At 42.8% G+C, this 25190-nt stretch overlaps 1 protein-coding gene across 6 annotated transcripts in view; it reads left to right on the top strand.

Moving 5' to 3' along the window:
- Positions 1 to 25190, top strand: part of FAM171A1 (family with sequence similarity 171 member A1) — an 87291-nt gene that overhangs the window by 31035 nt on the left and 31066 nt on the right. For 3 of the 6 annotated variants that reach the window (XM_072033672.1, XM_038174714.2, XM_038174713.2), the window contains 2 exons: positions 18767 to 18994; positions 24620 to 24712. In XM_072033672.1, coding sequence (XP_071889773.1) covers positions 18767 to 18994; positions 24620 to 24712 — 321 coding nt within the window. Of the gene's footprint in view, positions 1 to 10735; positions 10758 to 18766; positions 19022 to 24619; positions 24713 to 25190 lie in introns of those variants that run through there. The other 3 variants (XM_038174717.2, XM_072033673.1, XM_038174716.2) reach the window with 3 other exon arrangements.

The raw sequence follows: 25190 nt of genomic DNA, 5'->3' as shown, positions 1-25190 counted from the left end.
ACTTGCATGTGGTCACCACGCAGTTCCCAAAACATCAAGTCCTTTATTAAAAGGAAGGGGGGAAGGGGGCAGAGGAGGTTAATAGGGCCATTCCTTCGCAGTCACCTGCGAATCCTTTGGTCCCACGTGTAACACCACAGTGCCTCTGCAATGCCTCCGTGGAAGAGTGATGTAGGAAGGAGCACACTGGCTGGATGTGCAGTGCAGCACAAGGAGTGTCCAGAGCTAAGAAACTTTTCCACATCTGCTGGTGGTCTGTTCCCTCAAACCCCAGGAGTATTTTCAGCTTTTCTTCCTTTCCTTCCAACCTGCCTCTGTCTCCAAGTCTGGGCAGAGCCCAGGCTGGAAATGGGAGGGGTGCAGCGAGCTGGTGCACCCCACAGCTGTTTTTTCCTGGGTTAACGCTGCTATTAAACTGGTACTCCTGGAATTCAGTTTCATACACATCATGTGGTTTGGTTTTGGTTTCTTTTTGCTTGTTTGCTTTTTTGTTGTTGTTTTTAAGATAAGTTATGTGGTGGAAGGAGTCTTTTTTTCACTGTGCCTGAACTGTAAATACCAATCTAGGATTTTAGGATTCTATTCTCACTAATGGTGCTTCTGAATCTTAAAAATCCCATTAAAGCAGAAGCTGAAATACTGCCAATCTAGTCTCTAAGTCTGCAGAACTTTGGTACAATAGGCAATTCTGCTCACACTTTGACTCAGTAGCCTTGATGCTGTTGTTCGTGTGCTTGTTCCTTAAAAACATCCTTTTCTGGGGCCTTCTTTATGGCAGCCTGGTAGCCGGACACAAACGCAGAACTAAACAACTATCTGATAAACACTTTGTGTATTCCATATGGTCGCTGACCCTTTGAAGTAAAATTGGATTAGTGTGTTAAAATTTGTTCTTCATGTACTAACCATGTGAACAATTAAGAACTAGATTGCTACATGTACAGAGCATTTAAAAATAGGAGCCTAACCTTATACTCCAGATGTTGCTTGGCTTTTTCCCAAAAGTATGCTGGTGACATAGGAGCGTGAATCCCTGCAGTCTCTGGTATCATGGAGGTGTGTACAGACTATTCAGAAACTTCCTTTTCTGGACTTGTTAAAGTTTGCAGTTCTGGAAGTAGAGTCCAGAGAGAGAGTCCAACAGTTGTCTTCTGCAGCAACAGTGAGCACTTCAAATAAAACTTGTTAGGAAAAAAATTTCTGTGTAAAAGCTAGCAAATATTTTACTGGCTATAAAGAACACAAACTAATAAAAAAAAAAAAATCTGTGGTCATTTAAGACTATGAAAACATGAAAAGTTTTAGACTTATGGAGGGATAGAGAAAGCAGCTATGACTGGCCTATTGTGTTTAAGGGTATGCATTTTGTTATTTTCCCTTTTCATTGTGCTTCATATCTGACTGATGACATGTCTTCCACCACTGCTCCATTTGATTATTTTTTTTATTTTTCCACCCATAAAGCAATGTGCAGACTGTCTTCTACCACTTAGTAGCTTACTGTATGGTTTATGTCGCTGTTTGCAGAAGCCATGTTAATGTTAGATGCTTTTTGGAACTTGCTCTGGTCTTATCCTCCAAATGGTGGCGATGTCCCAGATGCTGGGTGCTGTCACACGAGCTGCGCTGAGGCTTCAGACGAGGAGAAGCCTGTCTGAATTTAAGAAGCGTTTGGACTGTGCACTTAGTCACATGGTCTAAAATTTTGGGTAGACCTGTGAGGTGCCTGGAGTTGGACTCGATGATCCTTATGGGTCCCTTCCAACTCGGGCTATTCTGTGATTCTATACGTATGATAAGTCCCTCGTGTGCCTTGCAGTTCTGGCCGGGGCAGAGCCCAGATGGGTTACAGCTACTCCAAATTTCATCTTGTGGGAAGCCAGCTGCTGGAGCCAGAGGGGATGGCGCACTCCTAGGCGTCCTCCCAGCACAGGAGGGATCCATCGGAGCAGTGTGTCCAGGCCTGAGAGCTGAGCAATTCCCCTGGGTCGCATTGCAGAAGACTGAAAGCAGCGTTTTAGCATGCTCCGGGCCTGTTGTTCAATACACCTCCAGCCCTGTACCCTGCTGCTGTTTTTGATGCCTGCACAATGTGGATGAATCAGCCAGCCCCTCAGGGGGACGGAGGGGATGCCTGGAGCATTCCCCCATCCCTGAGCAGCATCGGGTCACACCGTGTGGGTAGGGAAGTGCTTGTGTCTCTTCAAGCCTGTCTTGACTGGTGAGAAGGGAGAAGTCAAAGCGTTGTATTTTTTTATTATTATTTTCCCCTCTGCCTTCTGTTCTGGCTAGCTGACAGCTGAGATGGCAGGGTGAGGGTGGCAGCCCGTGGGGGTGAGGGACCCAGAGGAACGGGGGGCACCACAGGAGAGCACAGCCCCGGCCCCACTGTGTGGCCTGGCCCCGCGGCAGCACTGGCTGTGCACAGCCCTGGGACTCGGGCCTCTTGGACACAGCAGCGCCTTAGTCCTGTGCAAATCAAAGACAGCAGCCTGAAACACTCAGCTGTGTTTTTTCGTCCTTCCCTGTCCAGGGGGAGATGATATTTTGCATATACAAACCCCACGTGCGTAGGAAGATCTGAAAGAGCCAGCTGCTGTAATAAATGAAAGGCAGCCAGTGATCCCAAAAAGAGCAGGGAAATGGGAGTCACAAGGCCAAGGTGTTCTGGCCCAAGACCCCAAAGCAAGAAGCAGCCCTGCTGTCACTGTAAGAGACTTCAGTTATCATCCAGCAATCGTCTCCACCCTTCTTGCTTTTACAGATCCTATTAAACAATATGAAAAATGCCATTAATGGTAAAATTTCCATTATAACACTGGTAAGATTTACTAAGACTTGCTCTTCTTCAGGTGTCATTCATGAGTCTCTTAGACTGATTTGTAGTTTCTACGGCCTGGTATGAAGCCTGAGAAACACTGCCACAAAATCGAAACAGGCTGATGGACGGATGATTGCTTTCCTTGAAAGGAGTAGGTCAAGTTACCCATCTGTTAACTGTTGCAAATGAGTGATATATGAGGGTAATTAGGGCTGCCCACACTAAATGAGGAGATGCTGCTGCTTTTGTTGAGTCTGCTAGACCCGCTGCTTCCTCGCCTTGGGTGCAGGAACTCCAGGACACTTGGGGAGGAGGGGGCTGGCACTGTTCTGGGGTGTATCAAGTGGTCTTCCATGGCTCCTCATGGTCGCACCATTTTATATTAAAATAAATAAATAAATATATTAAAATTTCTGTGGTTTTGTACTATGAACTTCTGAACTTTTTTTTCGCTGTTAATTGGTACAACCTCATATGAAAGTTGAGATGGGTTGTTTCAAAGTCTTGCAGAGACAAATGTAAAATGTGTGTCTTGCTTTTTTTAACTGTAGCAGTACTGCTGTTTAAGCATATTTGTTGTAATTGGTTGTAATTACTATTTGACAGAATGGGGCTTCAAATGTATTACTGTAGTGTAAATGCAGTTATTTCAGGTGTTTACATTTAACCACTTGATTGGATATATCTCTAGCAGAGCTTACTTTTATGTCTTTTCACTTAAAAACAAAAACAAGAAAAATGTGTATCGGTATGCGATGGAGTTTGGGAGTAGGAGGACAGCAGGGCAAAGGTACCTAAATGTGAAGCAAGGTGTTTGACAAACAGCTCTGAAAGCTTAAAGCTGAGGTACTACATGTCCAAGTTACTACAGCAGCCTCTCATCAGGTAAGAGGCAATAGTTTTAAGCCAAGTGAGACCTCAGCACAGGAGTGAAAAATAGCCCAGATGAGGATCCCTGGGTGAGACCTCAGCCTTGTGCACCTTAGGCTGTGCCAGGAGCCTGGGCTGGGGAGGATGCTCTGCAACTGGTCCTGGCTCAGCCTCTTGCAGCCCCTTTCCCATGCTCTCCAATGCAGCCTGGGCAGCAGAAATGAGGGAGCTCTCAAGGCCAAGGCCACACATCTTCAGTCTAGGCTTTGTTATGGGTGATACAGCAGACAGTCCCCAAGGAATTTGGCCAGGAAAACCATCTAATTTGTGGAAAACAATAGGCATGGTACAAAACTAACTTACGGCCTGCAAAGCTGTCTGTTCTGGTTGCAAGTTAAGCACTGCATCCCTAGGAAGTGAATCATGAAATCTCACCCACTGTGCTTTACCTATTTGATTTTGTAAAAGTCCTTTCTTCCAAGGGAATAGGAGCAGTGGCTCTAGAAAATACGTTCACTGAGTTGCCTGGTTCAAAAGAGATTTTAAGAAATTCCACCCACCTCACTGCAGTCTTTATGTGGCAGAAACAAATACGAAGTTCAATAGCAGCCTCCAAAGTAGACTGCAGTGTTTTATATAAAGCGTATCCACTGAAAAAGTGCAAAATTTATTTTGCTTGGCTTTGGATACCACAGGTAACATAAGAATCAGCACATGTTTTAAGTGAGTGTAGCAAGAGTGTCTGTACTTAGCTGAGTGATTATCGTGCATATTACATGCTACTTAACATCCCAAGGAGTTTGCGGTCCACATGAACATAACCACAAAATATTATCAGCTAAATCTTATATTAATCACCAGAAATACTAACTTAAGGTTTTCTTCAGTAATATTAGCTATTAATGATTGTTACTTGCCTCCCTTTATGTAACTACTCACTCAGCTGGGAGCATCTCATTGAGTGGTTCAAAGTTGAAGTCGAAATCCTCGTTGCTCACATTTAGCATCTTAAGATCGGCGTAGCTCAGCCCTTTCTGGGAGAAACTTGAGTCTACAGATACGTTGTTTTACGATACAATTTAAGGCAATTAGAAATTGATTTTGAATTATTTTGTCTCCCTGGTACTGCACCCACATGTGTGGGTAGGGAATGTTAATGTACCCGTACAGTTTGTTTGCAGCGTGGTAGCGTTGGAGCTGTCACTGTTTCGCTGTGCTGCGTTGGCTGTTACCTTGCAGGAGGGATGGAGCCAAAATCCTTTTCTCTGTGTCAATATCCGAGGCACCTCAGCTGGTCGTCAGCATCCTGGGAGCAGACATCCCCTTCCCACTGGATAAATGCTGCTGGATTTCCTCACGTCTCTTTAAAATGATGCATGTTGTGCTCTACCGAGTGGTGGCTGGATGTCTCTGCAGTGCTAGCACAGTAGGATGGGGCTGCCTGGGAATTCTGACTGCTTTTGAACAATCCCCTGGCATTTTACTGTTCCTTTAAGTAATTTGGTAACCTCAAGAGAACAACTGGCCATTTGGGTTATTAGACCAATTGTTGAAGTAAATACATCAGCTTTCCTGTAAAACCTCTTGCTCGGGGTTGAGTGTGTGTGTATACATGGAGACACTGGGCTGCCTGTATTTTTTTCCCAGGGCCTAATGTGAAGAGGGAGAAAAAAAAAGTGCAGAGTAATTTTGATTCAGAACATATGTTCAGCAAAGCAGAAAGAATTTTGGTGCTGCGGAATGTTAATTTCCCAAATCTCTGAACATGTAGAAATTATCTGAACTTTAAAATGAAATGTATGGCAGTTCAGGGAAGTGGGTGTCAAATAAAGTAATACGTAGCATGAAATGGTACTGAATTTATTGCTAAAAAAAAAAGACAGTATTTATAGATTTCCTAAAGCTGATACATTTCAGAAAGAAAGATGATGAGTCTGCATCTATATTTTACATATTTAAAAAGTGGTTAGCACTCCCCAAGTACTTAGCACAATTGTTTTTATGCCTGAATGTGCTGGGACAGGTTTTTAATTTATTGGGATGGTTCACTTACAATATTGGTTAACTGTTGTATATGGTTGTTTTTCTTACCAGTTCTTTCATCACCGTGAGAACAGAATTAATTGCAAACAAGGACAACAACAAACCAACAAACACAGATTATATCCCTGTGTGAAATACATATTTTCTTAGCTTCAAGAAGGTCTCTGTAAACCCACATTAGAGTGGTTTTCAGGGCAGTGGTGTGGAGCAGTAGAGTCAAGGAAGCTTTTAAGTAAACGCTGTCATTTTTATTATAATTAGCTGCACCAGGTATTTTCAGTTTAGTATTCATATATGTGTGTATGCATAAAGTTAATGAACCCTTAACCTATAACCTTATATTCATCTTAGTTAGAACATAATAGAGCATATTTTGCACTTTCAGTATCAATTATTGATCTTCGCTGTGTACTTATCCATTTACTTATAACCCCCCCAGTGCATCCTGTTCATACAACTTCTGGTTGCCCATTTAGTGTCCATATGACCTGGCTATTCAGGAATTTCTTCCTCCTGCTTCCCCTGTAAGTATTGCTGGTACGCAGTAGGACTCTTTCCAAACATACAGCTGGTTGTTTAAACCAGCCTAATACTTTAAGATGTGAGCTTAATGCATAGCCTAAATGGCCTACAAAATATTCCTGTTGACGCCTGCGCCAAGGGAGCAGAGAGCCAGGGGAATGTTTTCAGTTACACGTATCTCCTTGTTAATGGGAAAGTGGATGTATTTGTCAAAGCGAAAATGCCAGCAGCCCTTAGCGGTAGTGTTGCTGTTAAACAGATGTGTTTTGCAGCACCGCTATAGGAAGCAGACGACACGAAATGAAAGAATGAGAGAATCTGTTTGTGGGAGGGAGGTTAAGCACAGCGATGTTTACAGCTATAAATAACTGGAGTGGGTTTGTGCCAAAGCATAAGGAGTAGCCCCTTTCTACTGTCAAATGGACAAACTAGTAAATTATAAGAGCATTTCTCAGAGCCCAGTGCTCTGGGCGGGTTCTTTCAGATATTCCACACACGGAGAGTATAATGTTTATACCCTGTTTATACCGGGTTCATGTATTTGAAGATATTTGATGTTATATGGAATTACTGATTTAGCAGAGTCATTCAAAATATACTGAAATCACAATACAAATGTAAACTACGCTTAGCAAATAGCAAATTAGAGCAGTGGCAGTAAGGTCAATCACAACACCGATGTGATCGATCCCTGTTAATGCTGGGTGTCCCCACTTGCTACAAGGCAAACATGGGTTGAAAGTAGCTCAAGTCCATTGCTCACATCAATTTCTTTTTGTTAGTTCTTCGATTTTTATACTCTGCATTGGGCTGAGCTGTGTATGTATTTCCCTGTGCTGGCCCAGCAAACTCAAGTTGACGTTCATACTCCTCTAATGAACTCAGGAAGAAAGATTTCATCTACTCATCTGCGATGCAGTCAGTTGGTCCACTTAACTGACATAGCTGTTTATCTAAAACCAGGGCCACCCCCCAGTCCCATTTGGGTTGAGGTGAAGTCAGTTTTGTTTGCAGCAGCTGTGGTCAGTCACACCCTGCATTATTCCCTGGGCTTCATGAGCGCATTGCCCTTGCCAGTCTCCCCTGAGCCTTCTTCCTTTGTATGTGTTTCTTGGTCAGTCACAGCATTTTATGTTGAGATTATCTCTAAAGAGGACTGAGAGTTCACAGATTTGTTTGATGACTCATTAATGCTGTGTGGTTCACTGGTTTTCAACATTTTGATCTGTGAACCCCAGGAACCTTTCAGTGGAGTGCCACCTCCTTCAGACCCCACCTAGAGGGGATGGTTCCACAGCCGAGAGGACCTTGCTTCTCCCAGTCGCTTCTGCAGATCCCCCAAGCCTGCACCATGGACTGGCAGGCTAAAAACCTTCATTTCCCATCTGCAGTTGTAGCTGTGGGACCGTGACAAGCACCACAGAGAGTCAGAGGTGCAAGGCGACCCAAAACTACTGAGGTGTGCTCTGGTGGTCTTCCCAGTCACGGACAACAATATAAAGTAGCATAACAAAACCCTGGCTGGTTTTGGTTTGTGTTTTTATAGAAAGCAAACTTGTAAGGAAAATGAGTGTGGCAAGTGTAATTATAACTGTACATCCCAGCTATGACTGTGAACTTCTGAAAGAGCCAATAACCGCCGATTTACGTAATTGACTTCAAGTGCAGGGGAATAGAAAGGGATTTTCAAAAGTTCACAATTTCAGTCTGATGAGTAATTTTTCTCTTACGAAATTTTAACAGCTATAAAATTAATCCCTCTGCCAAGAATTAAGATCACCGTGGCTGTTGGGATAATTTAAACCGAAGCAGGCTTTGGTTGCTGAGTCAGTTGTTGTGCTCTGCATATATATGCAGTCAGCGGAGCTAAAATGCAGACAGTACAGCAGCCCAGTGCAAAATATTAATTAAAAAAAATAATTGACTTGGATAAGAAAGCTGCTTCTGCATGATTGAGATTGGATGAAGGAGTAAACAAAGGGTAATGGCAAATGGCCGTGTGTCAGGCTGGGGATGCTTTCTGGTACCAGGAGGAAGGGAGCTGTAGTGGGTCCTTGTTAATTATCTAGAAGACTAGATCATGGGTTATTTTTTAATTATTCCAAGAGGATATATAAATGTTGTTTGGAACAGAAAGATCTTAAAAATTTGGATTTAGAATATATGTTTCTGGAGGACACCAAAGTTTCATTTTAGACAAGCTGGGGCCAATTAATCCTAGTGCCGTAGTGAGAAGAAAACCAAAAGAAGTCATGGCAACTGGCACGTAGTGAAGGCATGCTTTTTAGGGTTAGGAAGAATTGACAGCAGCCGTGTCCCCAGACAGCAATGCCAGCTGTGGCTGTAGAGGCTTCTGAGAGCTCAGGAGAGGTTCTGAAAGCTGCACATTCCCCTTGAGAAAGTCTTCACAGCTCCATTCCTAACCTCTCCCTGTCGCTGTCACAAGCAGCCTGTCCTTATGGGAGCGGGGTGTCATTGCTGTGGTGCAGGTATGCAGTTTTTATTTGGGACTAACTCAGAATAAAGACCTGCTGCAACTGCTGGTGTCAAATACTGACCTACAGCGGGTCCAAACGAGGACAGCGGCCGGCATCGCTCCAACGCGGCCACGTAGTTGCAGTCCCTTGAGGAGGACTCTCAGGGTGGTATAGCTGCCGTGACCTAATTGCTGGGGAGCCAGGAGGGGTGGTCCTGCTTCTCCTTTCCTCCCCAGTATTAGGCTTGGCCAGAAGACTCGGTGCCTCTACACCCCCACACCTGCCCGCTCTGTTGATCTTGGCACTCGCGGCTGCTTTGCTTCAGCGGTTCAGCGTGAACCTGGCAGCAAACAATTCATTTGGTTAGGCTGGTGGTTTGCTGGGTTGGTCCATGGGATCGGCGCGATGAGGGGTTCAGCAGAGAGCAGAGCAACTCAAAAAAAAAGAGCCAGAGCCTGGGCTGTGGAAGTGGGAGGGGAAGGGATGCTCCTGGGTTTGCCCAGGCTGTGTTGGAGCAGCTCAGCTGCAGCCCGCAGAGCTCCAAGGAGCTAGGCTGGAGCATCGGGGTTTTTAACCATGTGCAGCTTCACCCCTGCTTAATTTGCCTGTCTGCCAGCTGGGGATAACCTCTTCAAGGAGTGAAGTGCATATAAATTGACTACTTAGTTACTTGAAAAAAGAGAGTGTGCAAGCGCCTAGATAAAATTTTAATGCAGGAATTTGCCTCTGTGTGTTTATGAGCTGACGTCGGTGGAGTGCTCAGGTGGAACTGGAAGGCGGCTTGCTCCGTCGGGGATGCAGAGAGGCACTTCAGCTGGGTTTGTTTGAATTGCTAGTGGCTTGTGAAAAACAAACAAACAAACAAAAACCCTAAAAATACACTTCCGAAATCACATCCAGCTCCGCTTTCACAACAGGTTTAGGAAATAAGTAGAGATTAAATCTGAAATTAATGTTACATGGAAATAAGCTAAAAGTGCTTGTCCCCTCCCTGCCCCATTACACATACACAGGTTCAATTAAACATGAAATATATCTGCTATAAATTGCATTCATCAGATGCATACTGTTATTTATAGAATTGGGAAAAAGCTGTTCCAAGAAACACAGCCATTCATGGATAAGCAAATACAAGCTTTCCCTTTCTGCCCTCCCCCAGGCTGGAGTGATGATGTAGTAGGTAGAAAGCTGGCTTGAAATCCCTGTGAGCTGTGCAGCAGTTGAGCTCAGCGTGTTATCCTCGAAACGTCTCAGAGCTGATGTTGCAAAATCAGCTGTGGTCTTGTTTGAATCAGTGGAGAATCCTAATGCTGAGCAACTGAAAAATATCAGTGCATTAATGTTTCATTCCATGTTGATCTCCAAACAGAGTTTCAAAGGACTCTATTAGGAAAAAGAGAGGTTTTTATGCTGGGATTACTTTTTCATGTCTTGTAAAGAACACATTATGCGGGTGGCAGGCTAAAGCTTTGAAACCCAACTTCCATCTGCACTGGCATGACAGTATCTTTATACAATCCCATGCCTGAAATCCAGGGTTTGGAAATGAAATTAGTTTGTACCGTGCATGGTTCCTGTAGAGATCAAAGGCAGACCTGTTAATGCAACTATTGCTATTCATGAGTTTCATAGCTGTGTGAGTTTTGAGTTAATTATAAATGCTTGTTTAATCACTTAACAATAGGGTATCAGGATCTCATCTGGGCATTATGCATATAGCTCTCACTTTTTTTTTCTTTTTTTTTTTTCTTAAATTAAAGCAGTTTCCTATCTTTTTTTTTTTTTTTTCCCCAAGAAATTGATTTTAGTGGTAATACTCAAGGCTCTAGAAGGTGAGGATATGCAAATCCTCTTTCAAATGTTGGACACCTGTGTGATGAATGTCTTTATTTTATTACCCTTTACCTGCCCCTCCCTCCCCCCTGAGCACATGGTTGTGTAGGAGCCTGGTTGTCATTGGAGGTGGTATGAAGTGCTCTAGTTCCTTTTGTGACACTTTTATTAAAATGTGTGCATTGCCAGTGGTAAGTAATGCATTTTGTGATAAACTAGTGTATTTATCGATTTTAATTTTTAAATGCTTTAGTAAACTTATTTTTTTAAAACCTGAAGAGACATTAGGGAACCTATCTGACCTTTCTATCACAGACTTCTGTGCTTTATTTGAATATTGAGTATTGAGTCCAGTTATTTTAATTAAACTCAACCATTTCAGTCCCCTGGAAATTAAATTCCTGTGCAGTAGAGGAATGAGCTGCGGTGCCAGCAATGCCTGAGGCACTTGTAGTGGCAAGGAATGTTAGATGAGAAATGCAGATGAATCAAACTGTGCTGCAGAGGACAAAAAAAGCCTCAGGTGGGACCTGAGAGAGCAGATTTCTTCACCACCCCAGATCCTGATTATCCAGTGCATCCACCAGACATCTCACAGAGGGGTCTGTCTGCACCAGCTACGAGATCGGCCTCTGCAGCTCCCATTGCATCAGATTTCTGCTGTTTCTGAAGAAGAACAAGGGGGGTTGGGGGTTGGGGATGCGATGACACACTCAGAAATCAGTCAGTTGTGCATTTGGAGGAAAAAAATGTCTTCCTGTCTTTTGAGGTGTGATAACTATAATTAAATCTCACACTACAAGAGCTCAGACCATGCAGAGGACTGTACTGATAGTCTTTCCCACAGCCTGTAAAGCAGAACAGGATTTAGCAAATTCAGATTGCAGTGCTAAAAAAAAGCCCCAAAGACAATCATTTGGGCTAGCTTCATAAATGTTCTAGAATTAAACATTAATTTGATTAATTCCAAAATTATACAATAATTATAATCATGAAACATCTAGAAATAAAATTAGTGATATTTTTTTTAATAATAATAAAAAAATAATCTTCCCACTGGCTGTCAGCCGTAGTGAATCTGCCTTCTAGTAAGCAGTTCTCTTGTCAAATTATCTTCCCGCTAAGAAATGGCACCTAAATTTTGCTTAATTTTGGTGTGCAGCTGGTGGGTGATTCTGCATCTCTGTCAGCAAGAGTAAAAGCTCCTCAGCTGTCCTTCTTTATAGTTTCCTGTTGTGCAGTGACCCAGCCTTCTCTCGCAGTCTTTCTGAAGAGGTTGGGTTCTTAGATGGCCTTCAGACTGCTTTCTTCTCCCCTGGGTTGTTAGGTGGCTCTTCTGTGAACTCCTCTGTTTCCTAAATCCTTCCTGCAGTGAACAGAAGGAAGTAAGGATCTTTCTGCTGGGTGCTGCTCTTCCCCAGAGGCAGGGACTGCAGCAGTCCTCCTAAGTTGTTCTAGGGCCCTTTTCCAGTGCACTGTTACTGAGGTGAGTTTAAAGCATATTTTGTCTAACCTGTCTTGTGTACTACTGCTGCCTTCTCATACTTACCAAAGAGTCCTTCTGCTTAAAAACTTGCATGGTCTTCATTCCCTCATTTAGAGAAGGCGCCTCTCTGTATAAACACCTCCCACCCGTTTCAGAAGTGCGCATCAAGATCTGTCGGCATCCCATGCTAATTCCATGCAGCAGCCCTTCAGCTTGTAAAGTTACCTATCGAGAGCCTCTGTCCAGGTGACAAGCAGAAGCAGACCCTCTGCCTCCCATCCCCGGCGTGGTCTGGCTTCACAGAAGTCAGTGGCAGACACTCACAAGGGTGAAAGCTTGGGCACTCGTGCTAGAGGGGAAAGCTCTGCTGTGCTGCCATCTTCTCTCTGGTGACTCCTCTACGAGACTGCAGGGTTTGCTGTGTGAGGGGATGCGTGTAGACTCACTTTCAGGTGACCACAATAATTAAGACCAGAGCCTGTGTGTTTCTGGAGGGATTTTACCCGCACATTTCCTTTTTCTCATATGGATGTGTTCTGGTACTATTTTGAAGTTTGTTTGTCAGGAGAGACTTCTTGATGCAATTCGTTAGAAAGATAAGATGTGAGTGCTTGGGTTGGCATCCATGGCTAGGGAGTGTGGAACACTCCTTATTCTAGGAAAATGGTTTCCCTCAGATAAATTAAAATCCTATTGTTTGGCTGAGGGGGTGACCTTGCACATGGGCGAAAGGTTAAGAGGCAGAAAGGCTTATCCATTTGGCATGTAGGATTCAAAAACAGGCATGCTGCCAGTAAGCTCGAACTGCACGGAGAATGCAATTTTAAATAAAGTTCCTAGTGGCATTTTTTTAAATGAGCAGGAAGTTTTCTTTCTCTAATCAAAACCTAGATAATTTAAATATCTCTTTCTTTGGTAATATCCTGACATTGTCCACGGATAGGGGACCCCCAGAGGAAAAGATAAGTGGTAACGGCTGCCTGTGTCAGCCTGCTCCCAAAAGAGATCATCTGTCCTGCAGACGTCAGAGGGAGTCTGCCTGACAGAAGGGTGTGTGCACAGCAACCAAATTGCAAGATTGGGACCTAAATAAGATTGTAATCTTTGATTCCCAAATGCTGTCATCGCTTTTCTCTGTTTATTTCAGTATGCGACATCTGACAGGGTGCCATCACTAAGAGCACTTGGGATTTTTCTTCCTATATAGTGTTACTGGCTTATTTGAAAAACAACAGCAACAACAATGAAAAACAGTGTTTTTCACTTTTTAGGAGTTTGTTTATAGTATCAGTTCAGTTCTTTCCCAAACTGGGAGTTCACAGTGATCCAAAGAGGGTTTGGGGGTCCAAGAAGTGGGATTGCAACTGCAGAAACAGTTGCCTTAAGGTTGCTTGTATTTCAGAGGAGGCAGCATGGTTCATAGAGCAGATGGCACAGGAAGGATTGCTCAGAGAAAGTTTAGACTTAGTAAAATCTAAAAAATCAGATTAAGTAGACAGATGGGCTTCTGGATTGGAATGCTAGCATGTAAGGGGTTTTTTGGTCTTTTTTTATTTCACTTTCCCAAATGATAACCTTGGAGATGCTGGTTTGCTTTATATAGCTGACAATAGATTTGGAACTAGAAAACTGGGAGTTACTCTTAAGCAGCTGTTTTCACTGTAACTAGTACTTTTGGTTTGCTCTCATTTGAAAAACAAATAAGATGTGATTGCTGAAGGAAGACAAAGGAATATAAATATAAGAAAATAAATTTAGGTTAGAGTTTCTTGCTTGACCATACAGATACAGCAGCCTTGATCTCTTAATGGAATTTAACCCTGTATTTGCTGTATTCCCACTTAACTGCTATTCCAACTTTGCTTTGGGATTCTAGAAGGCAGGGTTGCACGGTTTTCCAGGTGCCTTACATTTTTTAATGACTTTAAGTGGCCCATTCCTGGCTGCACTGTTAGGCAGGGGCAGGCATTCTTCTTGCCCACCCAGACAGAGTATCTTCACTAGCAGTCTACCTCCTGGAAATAAGCAGTTAACATGACTAGCTCTTGCCTTGGACATGAAACACTGCTGTAAGAACATGATGGTAGGACACGCGTGCATTGCAGGTGCAGACAATTCCTCTGGCTCTACCTGTGTGAGTCTGAGTGGCCCTGAGAGCCAACAGGGAACCATGTGCATGCTCAGGTCCAAAAGAGCTGTATTCACTGGTCAGGAGCCATGTATGCTGGGCAGAGCTATCAGCTCAGGCACAGCCCATTGTGAATGTGGCTGGCCTGTCTCAGGGCATGAGCGCGGTCAGAATTCATCAGTATGATGAATTCTTACCTCAGCCGCCTCTGCTTGGCTGCATGGAGAAGAACCACCAGTACCACTGCACTTGCTTCCTTCCTTCAAGGCCTTGCTACTAGCAAAAAGCAAAGCTCTTTCAGAATCTAAGAAAAGAATAATCCAGCTTTAGTAAATAATAGAAAGGACAACACTATCACAATTATTTCCGTCTAGTCCACTCTCGTGAGACTCATCTTGCAGCCCTGCACTCAGCTCTGGGGCCGGTAGCATAAGAAAGACATGGACCTGTTAAAGCAGGTCCAGAGGAGAGCCAAGAAGGTGATTAAAGGGCTGAAGCACCGCTCCTGTGAAGACAGGTTGAGGGAGCTGGGGTTGTCCAGCCTGGAAAAGAGAAGGCTCTGGGGAGACCTCATTGCGGCCTTCCAGTACCTCAAGGGGGCCTACAGGAAAGCTGGGGAGGGACTCTTTGTCAGGGATTGTAGTGATAGGACAAGGGGGAATGGCTTTAAAGTAAAAGCTGTTAGATTTAGATTAGATGTTAGGAAGAAATTCTTCACTCATAGGGTGGTGAGGCCCTGACACAGGCTGCCCAGAGAAGCTGTGGATGCCCCATCCCTGCAGATGTTCAAGGCCAGGCTGGATGGGGCTTTGGGCAACCTGGTCTGGTGGGAGGTGTCCCTGCCCATGGCAGGGGGTTGGGACTGGGTGATCTTTAATTTCCCTTCCAACCCAAACCATTCTGTGATTCTACAATGCTGTGGCAGAATGAAGCTCACTCTTATAAGCAGTTCACGTTCTCTGAGTTCATCTTCCATGGTGATTTCAGATCCCTGCCTCCTTTGTGTTTCTTGCTTCCTGTACGTGTCCTTCTCTGAGTCCATGTGTCTTTAATTCTGTCAGAGCTCCTTGCGGTGGTATTCTGTAAAACTCAAGAATACTGTATGCTTTATCCCTACTGTTTTGTTGAGAGCACCAGCTGAAAAGTTTGCCAGATACTTTGAAGGACTTTATTCCTTAGCTAATAATGAGTCCTCTAAGCAGCTTTTTAAAATTAAATACTTCTTTTAGTATAGCTAATGTTTCAGTCTAAGACCTCCATACTCATTTGAGGTCAGACTGATCATAGATCATTTGCTGTCCTTATTCTGTTTGCTTCTTTCCCTTTTGCATGCCTCCCGTTCTTTAAGAAAAAGTGCCTGAATATCTCATCCCAGTTCTGAAGCTTACTGTATAGTTGTAAGTTTTCGTGGTAATCCTGCTTTATAGATCGTTCTTATCACTGCCTCTGTTTGAAAGAGGCTTTTCTTCAACAATTTATTTCCAGTTTAAAGCTTGTGGTCATGCTATTGCTGTGGAAATTAGTGTGATAATGCAGGTTCTGTGTTCATGACTTCACTGCTGCATTAGATAAGAAGAAAAAGTAGCTGCTGTGTGGGAGAAAGCCCTGATTTAAGCAAGTTGTGTACATTTCACACATATGTCAGTGAAGATAATACATGAAAAGAATGTAGAGTTGTTCAAGCTGCTAGGATTTTCTCTGTCTTCTTAGGGAAAAAAAAAAAAAAAAGAAAAAAAGAAAAAAAAAAAAAGAGGAGGATAAATAGCCCCAGAGATCTAGTGGCAGTTCCAGTCTTTTGCCTTTCAAGACGTCAGTCGTCCAGCTTGGGTTATGGCCTTCATCATTTCAGATTGGAAAGAGCATTTTGGAGACCCTCATGAGACGGATGCAGGAGCTACAGGGTGAGGAATAAATGGATTTCTTCCTAGAGATACCCATGGCTAGCTCTCTTGTTTGAGAGAGTGAGGTGGATTTATGAGCACAGGTAAATTTGTGTATTGATCTGTCTTCATCACTTGATCAATTTTAGTATTATTCTCTGTCCTAGAATTTTGCATGTCTATAAGGAATTAAATAGGCTTAATACTTACATTATTTTCTAGTTTTCTTTCTTGATTAGTATTTAATATTCCAGAGCTCATTGGTTCCTTGTTACGTATGACTGGTTTAGAAAAGGCTAACTTACATGTTAGTGATACTGTTAACCACAGCATTCAGCTCATCTTCTTTCCTTGCTTTTGTTTTAATGCATGACCCATTATTCTTAGCCACATCTGTTCTTCAACATTGTTTGCTAGGCAGTTCAAAGTGGGAAACATTAACAGCGTAGCTATCTGGCTTTAGATCTATGTTGTCCCTGCACATTCAGAAAATAAAAACTTATATTGCTCTTTGTCCTAACATTTGTAAATACATGCACAGTTTGTAAATGCGTAAATACATATTCATTTCTCCTCTGATGAACACGGCTTCCTTTCATATGCACAAGATTTCACAAGTTACTTGTTAGGCAAAGCAAGGTTTCAAAGGACGCATTCTATACGTGTGCACCAGAGTGTATGTATGCTGTTTTTTCAATATATGTTGTTTTCTTTCACTACTAAATGCAAAACTGGGAACAAGTCCAAAATCTTTAATAGCTAGAATGTATTTCATGCTGATTCCCTCCAAATTGGCATTCTTCATTGCCAAGTTCTAAAGCGAGGGCTGTGATGATGATGAATTTCTCTAATGGGATTTTTGTTCAGGGCTGCCTGATATTTATATTTTTGTACTCTGGGATTCAGACAGAAGGTCTCTGCTTATAAAAGGGCCCAATATCTTTCTAGCTGAAATGCCCTTAGGAAATAGGTGCTGATATTTTGAGGGGTTGTATTAGATCATGATGCCCTTTTGTAAATTTTATGTTGTCATGATGTTTCTTAGCTTACTCAGTTGTGTCATTTCACTACTGAAATTCACGACAGATTTTGTTAAGCTCTTTGTTGTTCTTCTTGGTATTATGTCTTGGTGGTTCAGTGCTTATATATATGAAAATAATTTCTTAATTTCCTAATAGGCAGTATTAATATAATAGAACTGTATCCCCAGTTCCGTTCCATAGAAACTAATGTGTTGTTTTTAAATACATATGAAAATGAGGTCACGCTCTCTTTTCTGGGCAGCACATGAAGAAATGAGTTGCACATGGAGTATGAGCATCTTGCTTGTTAGTGGCTACATTTCCCTGACATAAAAAGGGATTTTGCAAAACATTGTCTACCAGCTTGTGGAAAGAACTAAGCCAAGGGAGGGGAGTTCATGCAAAAATAAGAGAATTTTCAAAGGTGAGGGCAAGAACAAGAGAAATGTGAGAGTGGGAGAGAAGAGAAAAAAGAGATAGGTTCTCATTTAGGAGAATGAAGGGACCATGAAGGAAAAAATCCAAGGAGTGGTTTGGTTGAGGCATTGGGCTGCTGCCGGGTCTTTTCAGCGCAGCATTGCATTTAAGTCATAGCTATTGAAGAAAGGCAACAGCTGCTACTTCAGAGCATGAGGCAGAGGAACTATTGTGGGGACAGAAAAATATTATCGATACAGAGGCATGCCTTTCCGAGGGACTGTCTTGCACAAGCCACTCCGCTTTATGTAACAAAAGGCTTGTGACACGATGCATGGTTTAGTCATAGGAGTGGACAAATATTGCACATCTGGAAACGTTTAAACAAGTAATTAGTTTCTGGAAAAAGGGCACATTACTCAAGTAAGATGTAGTCCATTGTGCTGGCTTCTGACTATGCGTCTGCAATATGTATGATTCTCCTACTGGCTTAACAATCGCTTTTCCACTGCTTACACTCAGTGGTTGTATGTGGGGAGGGGTAATTCACTTGTGTCGGGAGTGACAAGCAGATAGCATGAGGTGCTGTGACACTTTGGCCACTTTGGAAAAAGGGCAAGTGAACAGGGAGCCGGGGAGGGGAAGGTGTTTCTCTCTTGTTCACCGCTAGCACTCAGCATCCCACCTGGTCGTGCCCTGCTTTGAGGGCAAGGATCTGATCCTGTGAGGTTTCACTGACCTGGATAGATGTCGTCAGAGCAGTCTAGTGCCACCTGGGGCAGCCTTTCCTACCAGGGTTCAAGATCTCACAGCCCACTTTATTCCTAGGCTCCCCTAGGAATACAGAGGGTGCCGCACCATCTGTGCCTAATCTATGATATTAGATAGCATGTGTGTATAGAATTATGAAGCTACAATGAGACTGATGTGTTGCCCATCAATTGAATATTGCCTGCCACTGGTGATGTGCTGCCCAGCTGCATAGGAGGGATGTACATGCCTCCACAGGTAGGGCTAGCCAGTTGGGCAGTAATTCGGGGCCAGAGCACGTGGTCTGCCTTGTGACAAGCTGCAGCATCTCGTGCGAAAGAGCAGCCACCTGAAATGGTGAATGGCAGGCCAGGAAAGCAGGTCATACCTGGCACCAACGTGTCTGAGGTCTCTGAGCCCTGTGTCTTCATGGTCGTTGGTGTGCTGGTGCTTTCTAACTGCTGCCTCCTGCAGAAGCTTTTCCAGTGATAATCACTGTGGTTGTTTGTCGTTGCAGAAGTAACGCTGAAGGTCCATGTAAGCGATGCCAGCACACATCAGCCAGTAACTGAAGCCTTCATTGAGATTTTTACCAACCAGATCTCCATTGCATCTGGAACCTCAGGAGCAGATGGCACTGCCTTCCTCAAGTTTCAGTATAAGTTGGGCAATCAGCTGATAGTGACTGCTAGTAAACATGCATATGTGCCAAATTCTGCACCATGGAAACCTGTAAGATTGCCTGGTAAGAGACCTTTATTTTTGTTCTGAGGTAAGATTTTGCGTCTAAAGGAAGTTACACAATTTTATATGATATATTTTAATGCTTGCAATCCTGGGTGGGAGGAAGAACATCTGTGCGTTTCAGAAGTGCAAGGTTCCTTCCTCAGCTAAGCTGTGGCATCAGGGCTGTGCAGAGATTCACTCTGCTCCTGCCTGTCCTTGATACAGTGCTGTGTCAGTTTTCAAACAACTGTTAGTACTCTTACAGCTCCACAGAACGTACAGATCTACCCCAGATCTTTTTCTTTATAGGAACTCTGTTTTCAAATGCTCACTTTCAGCATCTGTGATGTACTAGTTCTTTTCTGTCCTGAGGTATAGCAACAACTGTTGCATTATAGGCCAGCCCTGGCCTTCCAGTTCTTGGCCATGTCTCATAGGACAGTCTAAATCTGCAGTTGTTATCCAGTTGTAAAGACTTTCTAACATAATTAGCACGGTTAGTTTCTTCAACAGGCAAACAATTACAGTAATAATACTTGCATGCTATTTCTTATCTGAATGCTTCAAAATTTTGTGGAAAATAGGAGCTGTTACATTAGTGGTACAGGAGGGGAAACTGAGTCCTGAAGCGTACTTCTGTACTGCTAAACCAAACAGGTCAAGGGTGCCTTTTTGACCTTGAAACATGACAACTAGATGAAGGTCACATCCCCCAGCTTTCATCTACCTTTCCTCTAATCCCCAATCACAATTAGGGTTCAAGCAGTTTGGGAGTGGTCTAAGACCTGTGTTACATCCAAAGCATACCTGGGCATCACCTTGGGTTTGGTAATTAGCCCAGGTCAATTCCATGCCAAGTGTTAAATGCAATAATATTTAAAATAGCATAAGGCACAGGGCAGTGTTCGGTCCCATGCTCTGACTCTGCTTTATTTATTAATACCAACACAGTGAGTGGGAACATGTGTCTTGCCTCAAGTTCAAGCAGCAAATCTGTGTTTGGACTGGGTAAACAGTTCGAATTTCTTCAAACCCAGAATTATGCTCTACGTATTTCAACATGCCGCTTACTTGCCTGAGTTTGCTTGCTTCAGAAAAGATGGACTGACTTCTTCCATGTTTCCACTACCTCTGTCTGCTATGTTCTCTGTCTACTTATTGAACCTTTAGGGAAGAGCAGGGCTGTTAGGAGTATAATGAACGAATAAGAAGCAACTGGAATGAGTTGCAGCACAGAAGGTTTCAAGTAAATAAAAGGAAACAATTCTGTACAGCAACAGCAGCTGAAGTTTGGAACAGGTTGCCCAGAAAGGTTGTGTTATCTCTACCTTTAAAGATATTCTGAACTGAACTGGACAACCCCATGCATGGCTGAAGCAGGTGACCTCCAGAGCTCCCTCCTAACCTTAATTATGCTATGATTGTAGCTAGAAACTTCCTTGATTTTTTTTTTCTATTTAAATATGCTGAAGTGAAGCTTCCTCAGCATACTTAACATACTTCCTTAAGATACAATCATAAATGATTAGAGCATGCATTAACCTTTCCTTGCCCTGTGTCTCCTATATTTCCTACTCACACCCTAAATCTTTTGAATGCTGTATATTCTTCCATGGGCCTGGAGTTTGTTCAGTTAGGGTTTTTTGTTTGTTGCTTTCTCTTAAATATTGATTTTGAGGGAAGGGAATTAAATATGGTAGTATTGTTTTGGTAAGTCATTGAAGTTTAAAGAGCAGTAATTCTATACGGTTTCCACAAAATCTTTCTATCTACAGCTGAAATCTGAGCTTTACTCAGAAAACAGATTCCTTTCACCTTTAATCTTCTCCATTGAAATTGGTAGATCATTTCCTATTGATTTAGTTGGGAGTAGAATCCTTTCTTTTGCTTTCCCTGCTGTGAACTTAATCCTTTCTTTGATTAAAGAAACAACAAGTTACAACTTGATCCATCTCATGTAGATTTAACAGGTTTGTTCTTTGAATTACTCCTTAAAAGGGCCCTGACACAATAATTCAGACCAAAATACTTAGGCTGTTATTTTTGTGTTCGGCTCCGATGCCTGTTGTATTTAAAATACTTACAAAGATCCATTTGTATTTAAATGCCCCCCTTGTGATGCTTGTGACCAGCACAATGTAGAATTTTTGAAAACTATGAGAGTTCTCTTGTTGCCTTTGGTTTTAATCTGAGTTGAATAATGGGGAATGGGCAGCATATTTAGATCTTGTTTCTGCAACAGCAGGATCTTCATTTCCTCATGAAAATGAAAATCTTTCATTTCTTCATGAAAATGCTGTTTAACAGTACTAGTATTTGTCATTCCACAGACCAGATATGCCATTCTGAGCAGAGTTCCACCCATGCCAGTGGTTTAAACTCACGTGCCATTCTGTATGCTGTGGTAAAGGAGATATGGACAGATTATTTCCACCACCTCAATGTGGAAATGACAACCACAAGCGGGAGTAGCTTTGAAAGCTGTAGGCTGATAATGTTGAAAGCACTGTAACAAGCCTTTGCTGAGGGGTCAGGATTCTTCCATCAGAGGCAATATGCATTAGTTGTAACGCTATGCTGAAAGGCTGTGCAGCCACTGATCTCATGATATTATTGTAGTAGCTTTAAGAATCAAACACTGAAGACTTTCTGTTCTCATAATTCAGCAGAAATCAACTTTTCTCATATCAACCAAAATGATTACTAGCTCTTTACCACTTAAGCAGGAGGATTATTTATTTACATAGTGATAAATGGCAGGAGGAAAAGATTAAGATCTCTTTTTCCATTAAACTATTTATCAGCAGAGCCATGACTCCAATTATTAACAGTTCATTAATTTAACATCACTTGACTTGTTGAAGTGTTCATGATGCTTCCATGTGTACTCATCTATTTGTTCTTGGCTACACACAGATTTTGCTTTGAAAATAGTTTGAAAGCAAATAAAATTGCAACTGTTATTCCATATTCAGGAGGACATTTAGGGGAGAGTGATGTTACTGAGAAGCCCAGTTCAGACTGGGTGGTAACATCAGCCAAAGGAAACCATGGGGAAAGATGGTTCTAGGAGCAGTTCTAGGAGCTTGCTGTGTTTCTGGTGGGGAAGATCTCACCTGGGAAGCAGTGGCTCTGCAGAAGACATGAGACATGGTAGGTCAGTGGTTGAGAACAAGCTCACGATGCAGCACTGCAACAAGAGGGAATAATCTGTAAAATGAGGAAAAACAAAGACTGAGAAGACTGGGTGTACCATCTCAGCACTTCTTGGTATGACCACTCTGAGAAATGTGTGTCTAGTTCTAGATCTGCAATTCAAGAAGAATGTTTAAAACTGCAGGGGTATATAGAGTGATTAAGCCATAGAAATATGGCTTACAGGGAAACATTTGCTTACAGGGAAACAGTGCTTAATTTATTTTGTTCATCATAGGAAAAATCGTGGAGTAATTCGATCATAGTCCATCAGTGCCTGCATAGAAATGAGTAAGAAATCTTCTGTCTAGTGGACTTGTGTTGTAAAGATGATCAATAAATTTCAACAGGTAGAAAGACAGTTTAACAGCCATCGTAATTTGTTCCTAGAATGCTGATGTTGTGGTGTATCCTTCACCACTGGACATCTTTACAGGAAAAATGGATTACTTTTCTACAACGTATTTTCTAGTTTAAGCACAGCAATTGGATCTGAAGCAGTAATTAATTCAGAGAAGGCTGGAGTAAGACTAGATCTTGAAAACATTAATTATTTTTTTAAAGTACAATATGCAGTCTTCCTCTTTCTTCAAACATCTGTATTAGAGTTAGAATAGTTCAGTTGGAAGGGAACTTCAAAGAACATCAAGTCCAACTTGCTGACCTCTTCAGGGCTGGCCACAAGGTGAAGCATGTCACCGAGGACATTGTCCAAACGTCCCTTGAGCACAGACAGGCACGGGGCACCATCTGCCTCTCCAGGAAGCCCATCCCGGTGTGTGACCACCCTCATGGCACTGACATTTCTCCTCACACCCAGCCTGGCCTTCCCCTGGCACAGCTCTGTGCCCTTCCCATGCCCTGCCATCGCTCACCAAGGAGCAGAGGCCAGCACTTCCCTCGGCACCTCCCCTCCTCAGGAGGCTGCCCAGAGCCATGAGACAGCCTCTCAGCCTCCTCTTCTCCACAGCCCAGGTGTCCCCAGCCTCTCCTCACAGCACAGGCCTTCCAGCCCTCTTACAGCCTTGATGCCCTCCTCTGGATGCTATCAAGGCCCTGAACATCCTTTTATATTGTGAACTACACACAATATTCAAGGTGGAGCAGCACCAACATTCAAATGCAGCAGGAGGGAGGATCACCTCTTCTGGCCGGCTGGCTGTGCTGTGCTCAGGACACCCCGAAATGGGGTTTGCCCTCCTGGCTGCCAGGGCACGCTGCTGGCTCATGCTGTGCCTGCTGCCACCGGCACCCCCAGGTCCCTTTCTGCTGAGCTGCTCCCAGCCACTCGTCACCCAGCCTGGGCCTGGCATTACTTCATCAGCTGCAGCACCCGGCTTTTACCCTTGTTGAATTCCATGCCACTGATCTCTTGTATAAAGCAATGCATGTTAATTGAGAGGAAATTTAAAAACCGTCAGAAAATTTGAAGGCCTTGTGCTTCTACTAATCAGTTCTGGAAATGTTTTCATCAGCTCGTGCTCACTTCAGAGTGGGCCAAGCACCTTCCAGGTGCAGGTGCAGGATAGTGCCCAGGTATCAAAAATGCCTAGTCTGCATTAACTCCCTGCTCTCCTGCCCTTGAAAGCCATGCATGAAGTGCGGGCAGATATAACTCCTGCTCTTTTCATGGGTGCATATTTTGATGGATGCAGGAATCAGGTGTTCTCAGTGGCTAATTCTGTGCATATATCTGGTCTGCTGGGTCTGAAAAGTTTGGCATGATATTATGTCATATTTTTACTTTCCAGATATGTATGCATATCCTCCCAACACCCACACCTACCCATCCCCTTTAAGGAATGTGTGTGCCCAGTGGCAGAGGAGGCCTTTCAACACAGATTTCTTGCAATAAAGCCATTTATTTGTCCTCTTCCATACCACATGATAGATTGACACTAGTTCTGCTATATGTAGAGGTTCTATAGTGTAGGTGGTGACTCAGTAAGGACATGCTGTATTTTAAAGCAAATTATTCAGGCTTATTCACCATAGTTTGCATTTCTGTATGACTTTTTATGTAAGCATCTCAAAAGTATAAGTTTCATTAAAATCTTTCTGAGGTAAGAAGTGTAACCATTTCACATCAGAAATAATTCAGTCAGACTGAGTTAGTGTTTCACTCATCTTTATGTAATGGCAAGTCTTTCTGTGGAGCTGGGAACTATAACCTGAAACCCTGCTTTCCACTGTACCCTTCTGTACTTGGACCTACTGTGCATGGCTTTATCGGGAATCAAAGTGTAGAACATACTGTTTAGTTCAATAATGATTACCCTGGCAATTTAATTATTTGGTTTAGAAAATGCATGTGATTTCTCTCCCATATATAATATGATTTTAATAGCGTTGGTTGCCTGTATTTGCAAAAATAAAGAAGTTCTGTTGTTGTTGGGTTATGTTTCTGAGCATTCGAGTATATCCCACTTAAACCAATTATCTTCTACAGTATTCTCTTCACTGAGTCTTGGCCTTCTTCCTGAACGCTCAGCTACTCTAATGGTCTATGATGATGTAGTCCAAATAGTCTCAGGATTTCAAGGTAAGCTGATTTTTGGAAGTTGGAATTGAAACTTAAATGATATTTCAAACAAACAAACAAAAAAACCTGCCAGCCTCATACATTCTGAACTCTATAGTGTGGGTGAGACTAGTATTTCATATGGGATTCTTGTGAGTTCCCTACAGAATGTTCCTCTCTGGGATGGTTTTACTGAATCGATTAATAGTGAAATTCATCCCTAACTGCTGTGACTAGGGAATCCAAGTTACTTGGTAATAAACAAGTTTGAACTTTCATGTGCCATTTGAGAGCTAGAGATTAAATTTCTTTTGCTGCCTGTTAGATGTTAGATCATCTAACCTCCTCTGATCATCCTACAGTACATGTTTTCTGATGTTCTTACTATCTAAGAATTTTCTCTAATTTTTTCTTGCCTCCTACTGTGAATGCTAGAAGAATAGAAAAATTGAAAATACCTCATATGTGCATTGATAATATATAAACTTGCTTTTCTTAA

This window comes from Anas platyrhynchos, chromosome 2, assembly GCF_047663525.1.
Source record: "Anas platyrhynchos isolate ZD024472 breed Pekin duck chromosome 2, IASCAAS_PekinDuck_T2T, whole genome shotgun sequence".
NCBI classification, from domain to species: Eukaryota; Metazoa; Chordata; class Aves; order Anseriformes; family Anatidae; genus Anas; species Anas platyrhynchos.
The sequence above is the reverse complement of the archived record's forward strand: the minus strand, read 5'-3'. Positions and strand labels throughout refer to the sequence as shown.